The sequence below is a fragment of the Hippoglossus stenolepis genome, chromosome 11, assembly GCF_022539355.2.
Source record: "Hippoglossus stenolepis isolate QCI-W04-F060 chromosome 11, HSTE1.2, whole genome shotgun sequence".
NCBI classification, from domain to species: domain Eukaryota; kingdom Metazoa; phylum Chordata; class Actinopteri; order Pleuronectiformes; family Pleuronectidae; genus Hippoglossus; species Hippoglossus stenolepis.
The window spans coordinates 1,519,247-1,532,593 of record NC_061493.1 but is presented as its reverse complement, the minus strand read 5'-3'; the positions used below and the strand labels follow the sequence as shown (position 1 = coordinate 1,532,593).

Sequence of the window (13,347 nt, the reverse complement as noted above, 5' to 3'; positions counted from 1 at the left end):
TTTGTATCAAATATGAAGTGACTAAGTGACATTTGAAAGATTCATAATACTAGGTAACAGTTTGGGTAAACAGACATGTTGCAGACGGGAATTCATCCAAAGACCTTTGGATCCACAGCTGCTTATGCCCTACTCCAGCAAAGTGTCATAATACTCAAATTAATACAATAAACTGCATCCCTAACTTCTGACAGGCAGACAGGTACGCACGCACGCACGCCACGTTGAGTCAACACTACACAGAGCTGCATAAAGTCCAACGCATCTATTGACCTCTTGTTGGCTGAGATGGCCCAGCTGGATAATGGTCTGGAATGATCTGCTAATGTGAACTGGTCTGGTCTCATTTCAGTCTGAGTACAGGAGACAACTGTTCATACAGCATACATTACTTAAATCTTCATGCTGTCAGACATCTCTATGCGCAAGGGTTAGTGTAGGACCCAGTTCCAACTTTGAACAAACAGCTTAAGCCATTTACACCAATTTTCTCTCCATCTACACACCCATCAATGTAAACTTGATGTAATTTCAATTAACTTAATGGATCTGTTCATTTTTAACTGTATGTCAACCCTTGTATTAGTTATAGATATTTGGAATTGGTTTGTTTTTCCTCAGATTCCATTCCTTCCATCAGAGAGCTGATGATGTAGACATTAAAGTGTGAAATATTGTCATTATACAATACTTGTACCGCTTTAAATAATCAGCTCTGAAGTGAAAGGATGCCATGTAAATGCAGCAGAATTTCTGTGTAAGTTGGAGGGAGGAAGATAACCCACCCAAGTTTTAGACATGTATTGAAAATAAAGAAACAAAATGCAAGAACATTAATATCAAACACATTTATTGAAAAAACACCTTATATTAAATTGGATATTCTATATTGAATAAATTGATTCTTAAAAAAAAAAAAAAAAAAGTGTTGTCTTGACTGGTCAGTACTCAGCACCTTGTATTCCTTCCATTTCCACCTGGAAGAGGCAACAGAAGCAAAGAAAGCCTGTTTTCTTCTGTTAAGTCTTAAATACATCACATCAATACATTAGGTTAGGGAGTGGGTAAAACAGTACAACTCTTAAAACATTGTAATTAAATCTTGAAGTAGCATCCTAAAAGTGTGGGAAAGACATGTAAAAAAAAAAAAGAAGAAAGCAATGCATGCGTCTGTGTTGATACAATACAGTTGGGTGACTGACAAGTTATTTCAGACAGCCCATCAAGGCTTAAGGTGTTTATGGTTTCTGGTGGAATGCATTTATATTATGAGCATCATTACATTAAAGAAATGTCATGCAGCTAAATTAGGGGAACAGCAATAGAAACTCCGGTTAAGAATATCCATTAGCAATTTGGAGATCATTTAATCTGGGGGAATGTTTGGTTTCCACAAAAACATAATAATATTTCTCTCCAATACCAGCAGTTGGCATGAAAGCCTAACACATTTATCTGCACTGAATCATCACCATCACCCATTTCAACACCAACTACATTCACGCTGTGATTGTCACCTCTCGATTTTCCAGATTTGCCATAGTAGCCGCTGAAAGCTTCCTGCTGCCGGCCGTACTCTTCTGTAGATACAAGATGATTCAGTTTAAAACAAGGTCCAAAAAATGTGTTCTTCAGTAAGCTGGTTTCTGTGAGTGATGGTGTCCTATATGAACATTAATGTCTGAACTGAACAATTGTTGTGCTTTTCCCATCGTTTGATAGGGGGCCTCAGTTAACAAATTACAGTGGCATTTACTTGTGAACACTGCTCAGGATTAAGTCACATTTGAATATGAAAAATGATTGTATCATCATCACTGTTAGATCTTAAACCACACACACAGCTGCTGTCACAAGTTAATAGTTTTTCTGTCTTGGTGTTTTTGCATTTTCATGTGTCTTCTTTGGGACAGCAAAAATGTTCAGTTAGGCATTTTAAGCACATTTGTCTCAAAAAGAGATTTATACAAATTGATTTGTGCTGTAAGCTATTGCATTCACTTGAGGAAAAAAAAAAAAAATTGTATTGCTCCATTTTCTGAACAAACGAGATGCCTCAAAATCCTTGTACTTTCCCTCTGAACAATCAAGACCTGAAGTGCTTCCTGAAAGCTGACTAATCACCAACAGAGCCAACTATCTGAACATATTTTAGTATTGCCTGCATTCTTTGTCAATTACATAGATTACCTGAAACCTTGTTCCTCCGCTGGTAATGCCTCTTCTGGTTTCTCTGCACGTGTCCTCCAAATCCTTCATCCTGTCCATTGTTTGCCATCTTCACATCTATGAGACAAGTAACAGTTAAAGTACACTCCGGATAATGACACAGCTAAATCATTCATTGTTGAATAAAGGTGGAGAGCACCTGAATATTTTAAGCGATGCCTTTTTGTTTCCATGTCATCCATCACCCCTCTACAAGGACACTGCTCCTGTAACTCGGTACACTGAATGCCACAATCCACTAAATGTCCCTTTGATGGAGACACTTCAGTCATAATCGGTTTAGCCACTGGTACACTCAACTGCTCATTTCTCAGACGACTGACTTCTTCGTTCCCACGCGTTTCATCCTCCACCTCAATGTCTACTACGTTTTGTACAATCGGGTGATCTGCAAAAGAGATTTCCTTTCTCACTGTAGGGTTCAAGAGGAGAACTGCCTCAAGTGCAAGAGGACAGGGGCTTCTCTCCTTTTGCCCATTTACAATAAGAGGTTCCTGGTTTGGGCTTCGATTAGCCTCAGGTTCAGAAGACCCATTTTCATCCACATCCTTGGCAGTGAGGGGAGATTTTATTTTGTTCTGCAGGCCAGTCATGGAAATCAAGGGAACGTTTTCTGGAGTTATGCATTGGCCTTGTGTTGGTCCTTTCATTTCAGAAGCATACATTTCATAATCCAACTCTGGCACCTTTGGTGGAGTCCTGCAATGCTGCTTCATCTTACCAGCTTGGACAATTAGGTCGTCACTTTCTCCTGACTGTTCGCAATTTTCAGCTTCCTCTGTCATCTCAACAATTACGTCAGGTTCTAGCATGCCATTCTGCAGTAGCCACTCCTTCGAGGGGGCAAAGAGAGGTAGAGACTCCACAGACCAAACAGACTCGTTCATTTTTCTCCTCATCCTGTAGCTATTAAAAGGCATTTCATTGTGACTGACTTCTGGAGTGTCTTCCTCTAGATTGGTCTCATTGCCATCTTCTTGCTCATCTGAGATCTTAGGTAGTTTGAGGATCTTAAAAAATGTTTCACTGGCCTTTGAACTCAAGATACCCACGGCATCATTACCATGAGTACTGTCAGTCATCACTGGAGCATCCTGAGTCACAGTCGGGCTCCGGTGAAGAGGCCTTTCATGCTCCAATTCAGTTTGTGACGACACCTGGTGGTTGCAATGAGGCAGCATCTTGTCTGTCATTTTTATCACTTTGGATTGTGGAGTCCCACCTCCCCAACTCATCAGAATGTCAGGAATAGAGACACGCCTCTCTTTGGCAACCTCATTCTCTTCTTGAGAAGAGCTACAGAGAGGGACCATACTATCCGAAGAACTCACCGACCACATATTACAGTGAGCGCTTCTGCAAGGGGGAACAGTCTCCTGACAAATAGTATCTGTACAGCTCTTTTGTGTTTCTTGAGTTTCTCTGATACATGAATGGACAGTCTTCGTAGGATGTGGGATGTTGCTCCCATGTTTCACCGTGATACTTTTACTGGCCTTGTTAAGCTGGAAGTCCTCTGCATTACTGCTAGGCAAGTTGTGATTCTCAACACTGGCAGGGTCTCTTTTTAGGGGACTGGAGCTTGAAGATGGAGAGTTTGAGGTTGTTCCATTACCAGAATCTGAGCTGGCAAGTGGGCTTCCTCCACCATAACCACCCGCCTCTCTGTGTGTGGGCTCTGTCTGGACCTCAGAGTTCATGGTTTCTCTGTACTGTACTGTATGTGGGGGGCGAGTTCTGCGGGTCTGGTTTGGGTTGTGGAAGGGAGCACTAGGAGCATGGACCTGGGGGTGGAGCAACCGTCTGTAGTCAACTGCTTGGATATGAGGCTGGGGAAGAAGGTAGGCTGAAGGATCCATGTAGGGGGGAGGGGGAAATGAGGGCATGACCATACCATAGCCTGAAAGGTAGACACATTTTAGTCAAGTGAACGAGAGGTTTGCTCATGTTTAAAATTATTCACAATATCAACATTAATATAGACTTTGTTGAAAAAAAAAAAAGCTTTCACTGTAATAATGCTAAAAGTTGACCAAAAAATTTTTTAAAAACCCCACAAATAACTTACCCATGCCTGGATAGCCAGCAAATGGGTTATATGAGAAGGGCATGGGCCACTGGTATTGGAGGAAAGGGGGTGGAGGTGGAGGATGAATGTAGAAGAAAGGGCGTGCAGAGACATGGTGTTGGGGATGAAATGAAGGTCCAGGGTCTTGACTGTTGCTGTGCAGTCCTGGATCCTGCGGCCCAGAGTTTGGTACAGCACAGTTAGCGCCGAAGTGTAGGCTCCCGCCATTTGGTCCTGGAAGAGTCATATTCAACCTATACAAGGTGGTTGAGGAAGATGGTCTTAGTCTGTTGTGCTTCCATAGCAGGGGGCACAAAACTCACATTCAACATGAGCTAAAAAAGGAGGACAATACACTTGACAGTCGAACTGCAGAATGTAAGTTGTTTAGAAACCGTTCCCCTCTAATGGTCCAACAAAGAGTTTCACATAATCCATAGTTGTATTTGTGCAGAAGGACAATTCACTGTAGGGCCGTGTCAAAATAATCTACATTGTACATGTACAATGGTAATAAAGGAATACATCAACCAGTGAATCACTGAAGCTCAGTTGTTGGGTTTTAAATGAGCAATGGAGTTCTACAGCAGAGAGGAATACATTATCAGACTGACACACATGGTGTTGGTTAAACCCTGCACATGTGATTTGTTGATTAAGAAGAGAATATTGCTAGCCCTTCAACAAACATGGATAAAATTCACTACATTGGTAGAAGTTTTTACAAGCTACTCATTAATCAGAAGGAACAAAAACCAAACACTTCAGCCTCTACAGACTTCTTCATAGCAGACATATGGCAGGAATGGTAAATGGAATGTATTTATATAGCACTTCTCCAGTCTTGTCCACCACTTAAAGTACTTTACAGTACACAAAAAAAACAATATTGCTATGAACAAAAGGACTATTTCATTTATGTTTCCCACTTTTTAACCTTATTCATGCCTTTCACCAGCTTTGAAAAGTCATATTCCCCATAATAAAATGCCGTTTCTGGATTTTAACTACGATATTTCATCTGTTCATTCTTTAAGGAACTATATTGATTCTACTTACATACAATATTGTTAATCAGTATGAGTAATTATTGCTAATGAATTAATGTTTTCTTTTTTAAATCAAAAAGGTACTTAAATCTATTCAAGCTCCCAGAAATGTTACAGCCATCAGTAAATCATGTCAAATTCAACACAAACAATGAGGAAAAACCAATCCCAAATTGACTGCCTATTGACAGATGCATTTCTCCTGTTTCCTGTAGAGAAGTAGAGTCACTTTACCTTGTTCAGAACTTGGATGTGAAACGCAGAAAGGATAAAGTGATTAAAAATGAACACCAGACACACCAGAATTTAAGTAGCTGCTAATCAGACAAGCTTGTGCAGCATCAGCTGATTTGAACACAACCAGCAACAGAGAGGCCTCCTGCAGTGCTGAATGTGTCCTATTAGAACACTAGATGGAGCCAAACCCCAACCGTGCAGCAAGCTACTATTCATTCCAGTCTTCTATCAGGTATTTGTCCAAAATATATCTGCAACTTATCAATGTGCAGCACTTTCTCTATGAGAACACAGACATTCTATGTTTGTCTATGAGAAAGTATCTTGCCCAAGGACACTTCGGCATGCAGACTAGGGAAGTACAGCAACCATAAACGTCTATTCGAATGAACTTTGACCCGTCACAATCCCCCCCATTGGCCCATTGCGGTTTGGGGGTTTAACAGGACCCTCACACCACGCCCCCAAGACCACGCCCCCAAGTCTGCAGGCCGCAGACGGATCTATTGACAGTGCCTGGCTCAAAGGGGCAGCGGCAGCTTGAGCAGCGTTTCAGGTGGCACATCTGCTTTTTTGCGGATCCTCTGGTGGCACTTCCGCTTTTTGCTGTCAATCAAGCCCAGCAGCTGACAGAGTCTTATTAATGTCTGAAGAAAATAATAATAATAATAATAATAAAATAATATTGAAAAGTTAACAAAAAATAAACAATGTAATGAATAAATAAGAAGCAGCTGCCACCAATATACAAGCAATATATATATATATATATATATATATAATAAAATATACATTTTGTATTTATTATAAAATATAAATAACAAAAATAAAAGTTATTTTATTATTAAATAACTAAAATCAAAAAGATGAAAAATAAATCAATTAAAAATGTCTGGAGCAGCTAGTACCAACCATTGCTGTTTGTATTAAGGAATAACCAACAAGTTGAGACAGACAGGCCATGGACTGATGAACACCGGGTGTGAATGATTGCACTGCCTACTAGACTGAAAAAGGAGAGCACCAGGCATAATGTACAAACCTGCTGATGTTCATGACAGGGTGTCGTTTGCAGCTGGTTTGAGGACCAGCAAGATGGGGATTATTTTATTTCTATCAGCAGGGGAGGTCTGTCATTGCCTCTAACGGTTAGGGCTGGGGACAGGTGCTGTGCACTCCTGCTTTGCTGGCGTACCTTATCACCTGATTTTCCGCCTGATGAAGCTGTGATCCCCGGAGAGTTGAACAGTGTCACAGGCTTAAACCTTGGGGGATCTCGCTGACTATATATATATATACACGCAAGTTGTCAATTATTTTCAAGAACCTGTTTTCAATGAGATAACATTAATTAATCAAATCATCATCATGTAATGTGGAAATGACTTTCTAGGTGGAAACGTCTGTTTATGAATATCTAGTGTTGAGCCATTTCACAACTATCACCATCTAATGAATTGTGTTTGTAATCGTTAGACTAATGGATGATTAAAACGAAACCCTTGAATATGTCCTATGCTGTGAGAAACCTGAGCTAGTTAGTCTGATCCATTGGTTATTTCTCAAACAGAAAAGAGTCATTCTGTTCTAGAATGGTATTCCAAAATTGCGAAAAACTGAAAATTTCCTACAACGGTGTGTACTCTCCTTCACAGCACAAGTCTAACAGGAAGAAGTGGGCACTCAGAAGACATATTAGTCTTTAAATGCCCCACAGTCCTCAATGGCAGCTTCTTTAAATGGTACCGCCAGTGCTGCAGAGCGCGCAGGGCCATCAATGAAAGATGTATGGCGAACAGCTGGGAGAGGAAAATAGGTTATGGACAGAAATGTTTGTGTATCAGAAACATTTGTGGACGAACAGGTGAAAAGATGCTGGAAGGGCCTGACGCCATCGTCACATGGAGTAGTGGTGGCGCAAAGTTGTACAGTTAGTTCCATTTTGCACATGCAACCCTGTGGAAGTTGATTGGAGCCAATTTCTCCACAACGACAATACCTATGAAAACTATTTAGGGAAGGGCAGCTGTATGCTTCTGTAATGGAGTGGCCATGCAGTCACAGATTCAACCCATGCCGACGTAGTTGCCATCACAGGGAGTGAGAGGGGTTTGATTACTAACAATTAGCTAGAACGTCTGCATATCAATGCACTTTGACAAGTTTGAAGAACAAATATATTTCAAATAAATATTATTTAAGTCAATGTTTCATATTTATTTTAATCATTTGATAATAAGTGATATGGAAAAACGAATTGTGGTGACACTTAACTAGTGTATATATAGTCATATATATATATATATTGTTACGCTGTAATAACTGATTAAGAAGTGTTGGAAGCACGAGCGTTACCTTGTGGTACCTCTGCTCTCTGGTATTGTACACCCTTACAAAAACTTGCATTCTGGCAAAGAACAAAGTTGTAACCATTAACACTGATTCTAGATATGCTTTTGGTTTTGATTTAAGTAAATCCTAAAGATGAGAGGTTGTCCAGTCTGTCCACGAGCCCTTTTGTTCCAGTTGCCCACTGTCACGCACGGCCCATCACATGGGAAAAGGGGGGATAAATTAGATAATAAGATCACAATTGTTTTGCACCAGACATCACACACATTTCGCACTTTAGTGGAAAGATGCATTACTTTTCAGCAAACTAGGAGAAAGTACAGCCCAGTGAAACACGATCATTTGTTACATTCATCATACGTCCCTTTATAAATTGGAAATAGAGTTAATCTAATTCTATATTTTTGAATCGTCTATTTTTCTGGTGTGACAGCAATACGCTTCCGTTCTATTCTGATCATTTCGCCAAAGATAGGATAGCAAACCACAAGGTTATTTAATTTATAACTTTTTAATAGATAAAATTATAATTTTAGTTACAATAAATAACTTATGATAAAAACAATACTGTTCCATATGGGCCTCTTGTACGTGCTGGGCCCTTGGAATTGTCCTAACTCCTCCCACCTCAGCAGAGACCTACCTGAAAATTTACATTCCCCGAACACAAAAACACAAATTCAGTGAATTGACCTGGATTTAGTGCAAGAATACAACTAGTTAGAGAAGCACTAAGTGGAAATGTATACGGTTCATAAACTACTTATGGATTTAATAGTTTTTTTTCCACATCAAATTTAGATAAATTGGCTGACTTTTGTTGAATAGAACAAAATTGTGCATTGTGCATTTTGTGCAAACTCCGGAGAAGCCAGTTACAGTTTGTGTTTTTGTTTCACTGCTTTGTGTTTGCTATGGGTGCTCTCTTCATTCAGGCTTTAGGTCTCTCGACCACTGCTACACTCTCCTTTGTTAAAAGTGTGATCATTTTACGTTAAAGCCTCAAAGAGAAATCGTGTAAAGCTGATTTCACATGACACAGCAGCACAATATCACTGTGTTATGAACCTGAAGTTGTTAACAATCCACCAGTAAACCAGGAAGAGGAAGAAATGCTCCAACACATTTTCTCTTCAGCTTCACATTGGGGTGATGTTGTGCAGGCTCCCACTTTTGACGACTTGTCTTTGCTGTATCATTAGCAGTGTTTTTTTAAATGTTTAGTCCAGAGAGGAGACGGCGTCGTCACGTGACCTACACAAGGAACAGGATTGGATGGTTTATTGCCCCATCTCAGGAGACGCTGCTAACTATTTTTGTAATGGATTATAATCGATTAAATCAAATCATTTTTTTCAGCCCTAGCAGGAACGCTTAGTACTGTTCCTGTATAGCGGATATCACTGCTGTGAAAATGCAGTGGTCTGCCAATACCTAGTACACTGGTTTCTAGTACTGTTTAAAGACTCTCAGTAGTGACAGTACTTTAACAGGATAGTAGGCTCTCAATATATACTATCAAATATGTTGAGTGAATAAATAAGACTCAATAAAGTCTTCACTTCTGCTGATGACCCCTTGAGCACTGACCCTCCTGCTGGATCTTTGGTGCAGCTCAGTAAGACTGTTCATGTGAAGGTAAGAAAAAAGGCTGAAACCTTTTTATTTGATTATCATTATCAATTTTATTCCTCCATTTAACAAAAGTATATTGAGATAGCCCAGTCTTGTGATTGGCAATATTTAGTAATTACTACCATTTATGCTAATTAGCTCAATCTAATTATGTAAATTTAGGGGCCGGATGAATCCCAGTGCCAGTCTCTGTGTAATTATTTATATCTATAATTCTACAGATCAGGGAGATAGGCCAAAACAGTATCTGGTGCAAAATAGGGGAGGGACTGGGGGCTAATTAGAAATATCTCACATGATACATTAATTACATTAATTAATTACAGTTTCTGTATCCCAATACTTTCCCCCTATCCTTCTTCCCACAACTGGGCTGGGAGAGGAGAACATTACAAACCAACAAGGAGCTTCACTCGTGCTTAATCAAAGATGAATCTCCTTATTTGCATTTCCAAGTGGAATTAATTAGAATTGCCCAAATTGTGTGTGTGTGTGTGTGTCTTTGCTCAGAGATATTCTTGCTGTGTATTTACTTGTAATACTTGTTTATTTCTTTCTTCCTCATGAGGAACACATGGCATGTTAAGGTGGGAAGTTGGATTACCTGCATATGAAAGTAAACACTTGAGCCAGACTGATACTGGACTTTTGGGGCTGATGCCAATTTTAGGGGTCTTTATTGTTGTTGCATAAATTGTATTAGACTCCCCAGTCATCCCAATCCCAAGAAAGGCAGTGGCATTTTCCCTAAGTACTCCAGTGAGCAAAACAAAACAAAACACAATAGAACAAAGCCAAACAGATGAGAAAGCTATAAAAACAAGAGAAACAGGTGATACATATTTAAAACATCTTTTGTCTTTGTTTGAGATTAATCAATTAATCTATTTATCTTTCCACCATTTCCAAACCTAAGCTTCTTTTTTGTATTAAGTTCTGTGAGAGAAATGTTTATATCAAACCATCAGGTTTCAGCTCTGACTAGTTGTTATAATGAAAACAATAAGAGTGTAAAGATGTCAGTGCATGATGGGAGTTTCCCAAGCTGTCCAGTTGCTTTTAAGCATCTTTTATTTATTAAGTGTCCAGCAGTCTTTGGATGGCAGCTCAGTTCTGCTCAGTCTCTCACGTGACTCTCTCCTTGTGTTCCTCCTGTGGCAGCTCTGCTCCTGCCTTTTAAACCTGAGGAGTAACAGGCTAACAGACCTCAGCTGTGCTGATGGATCCCCTGGTACAGGTAGAGGTTCTCTGTGAGCCACCTCCATGCCCATGTACCTCCATCGCCAAACTCAGGCCGGGGAAGCCATCCAGCCTGACCTACCCCAGGAGGAACCCAGGGCCCACTGCACCAGCATAAGGTCTGACAGTCGATCTGAGGATTTCATCCCGGTACCTAACAGCAGTCAGGGTACCGCTAGCTACGGCATGGAGGTCTGTGCGACCCTCCAAGGATATGCCTCTCCAGACCATCACTGACCCACTGACAAACCGGTCATGCTGGATCATGTTACAGGCAGCATAACGTTCACCACGGTGTCTCCAGACACTTTCACGTCTGTCACATGTTCTCGGTGTGAACCTGCTCTCATCTGTGAAGAGAACCGGGCGCCAGTGGTGGACCTGCCAATGCTGGTGTTCTCTGCTGAATGTCAATCGAGCTGCTGGGTGCTGTGAGCACAGGTCTCACTAGAGGACGTCAGGCCTCGTGCCACCCTCATGGAGTCTGTTTCTGACAGTTTGGTCACAAACATGCACACCAGTAAACTGCTGGAGGTCATTTTGTCAGGCTCTGGCAGTGCTCCTCCTGTTCCTCCTACCACAAAGGAGCAGATACTGGTCCTGCTGCTGGGTTGATGCCTGTCTACGGCCCTGTCCAGCTCTCCTTGTGTTACAGCCGGCCTCCTGGGATCTCCTCCATGCTCTTGAGACTGTGCTGGGAGACACAGCAAACCTTCTTCTGACCGCACATATGGTAAATGTGCCATCATGGAGGAGCTGGACTACCTGTGCAACCTGATTGGGCTGCAGGTACCACCTTATGCTATCAGCAGTGACAAGGACACTAGCAGAACACAAAACCAGTGAAGCATCAGTCAGGAAGGATGAGGAGAGAGCAGCTGTCTGTAGCCACCACATGTAAATCCATTACCTTCTTTGGGGTTGTCTTGCTTTTGCCTCTCCATTTCACCTGTTGACACTTTCATTTGCACCAGAGGAATTATTTCCTCAAATTTGTTTAGTTTTATCTGAACACCAGCTATAATATGAATTGTTTAAATTCAGTTTTGTTTATTGGTTGTAAATTTTAATTTCATTAAAAAAATGGTCGGACAAAAGAAGGTTTTGTGGAAACATTATTACATTTTCATTGTCTATGCTATATGTCAGAACAAGAGGGGGATTTAGACTGTGAGTGGGTTTATTCACATGTTCAATAAAACCGATTGAGTCTATTAATGAATTAAATGCAGAACTAAGGCTGTTATTTCCAACATCTACATGGATGTTGAAATCACCTACTTTAACAACTTTATCGTGCTAAGAACTCATCCACATAAAAATCAGAGAATTCACAGAAGACTTCAGAGAAAGGTGCAGGTGGATGATGTAGATGAACTGTTTTTTGTGATTTGCAGTTTAAATATATGAGGCTGATGATGAAACTTTAAATGAGCTTTAACTACCTTTAGGTCAAGGGTCGATTAATGAGTCAGATTTAAAGATTGCTGCGACCCCTCCACCTCTGCTTCGAGGAATATGAGTATTAATCTGGGTGGGGGCGTTGCTTTATTTAAACCCACATATTAATCTTTTTGCAGCCAGGTTTCAGATTATCAGATCATAGACAAAAATTATAATAATAATAATAATAATAATAATAAAAGTAACATTATTTATATAGCACTTTTCAAAAACAAATTTACAAAATGCTTTACAATAAAGCAGAATTTAAAATTAAAGATAAATACCAACAGTTAAAAATAAGCCATGCAATAAAAGAGTCTTAATAACAGATTTAAAAGAAGATACTGATATTGCCTGCCTGAGATCTCCGGGCAGGGAGTTCCAAAGTTGCAGGGCCCCATTAAAGGCCCCGTCACTGTTAGTGACCAATTTATATCTGCGTCACCTAATATTTTATAAATCACATTTAAACATAGTATTTGTTGGTTCTGATGAAGTGGTTGTATTCATTTTTATCAGATTTGTTTGTATTATAGGATGTTGTGGGGTGACTGCTCTAATAGAAGCACAAAGAAGCGTATAAGACTACAACTCTGGACCGGTGTTCAATGTCTTATAAACATTGACATATTTCTAGATATGAGAGCCGCTCCATTCAAAGTTGGATGAATGCCATCCCTCCTAATCAGACCAATTCGACAGCCAGCGGTGAAAGGATGACATGCGGTTGTACATGTCATCACTGGGCCATGGAAAACTATGGAGTCTGACATTGTCTTTCCACAAGTACACACCAAATCAATATTACATTTTGTTGCCTCCGACTGACTGCTGGATGTCGATTGGCTCACTTCAAAGAAAAGAGAGACCTTTAAAGTTCTGTCTGTCACAAGGTATTTATCACCTGACAAAAGCTCCCACACAATATTTTGAAACAGTTGCTCCATGGAAGTGAAACAAGCTTCAGAACTTCTGGATCATGCACTCATTAGTGCTGTCGAACACGTTGCTCCAAAATGACCCATAGTTCAGACCTGGTGACTGTGAAGGCCACAGAATATAATCATGTTTTCCTTTTGTCACAGATACAAC

General features: G+C 40.3%; 1 protein-coding gene across 1 annotated transcript; it reads right to left on the bottom strand.

Moving 5' to 3' along the window:
- Nucleotides 1-852: 852 nt before the first annotated feature.
- On the bottom strand, nucleotides 853-5,694 carry LOC118117373. Its single transcript, XM_035169560.2, has 6 exons — nucleotides 5,581-5,694; nucleotides 4,298-4,551; nucleotides 2,369-4,129; nucleotides 2,191-2,286; nucleotides 1,518-1,580; nucleotides 853-977 (listed from the first exon to the last, which is right to left on the bottom strand). The coding sequence occupies exons 2-6, from the start codon at nucleotides 4,542-4,544 to the stop codon at nucleotides 949-951; spliced, it is 2,196 nt and encodes a 731-aa protein (XP_035025451.2). The 5' UTR covers nucleotides 4,545-4,551; nucleotides 5,581-5,694; the 3' UTR covers nucleotides 853-948.
- Nucleotides 5,695-13,347: the final 7,653 nt, after the last annotated feature.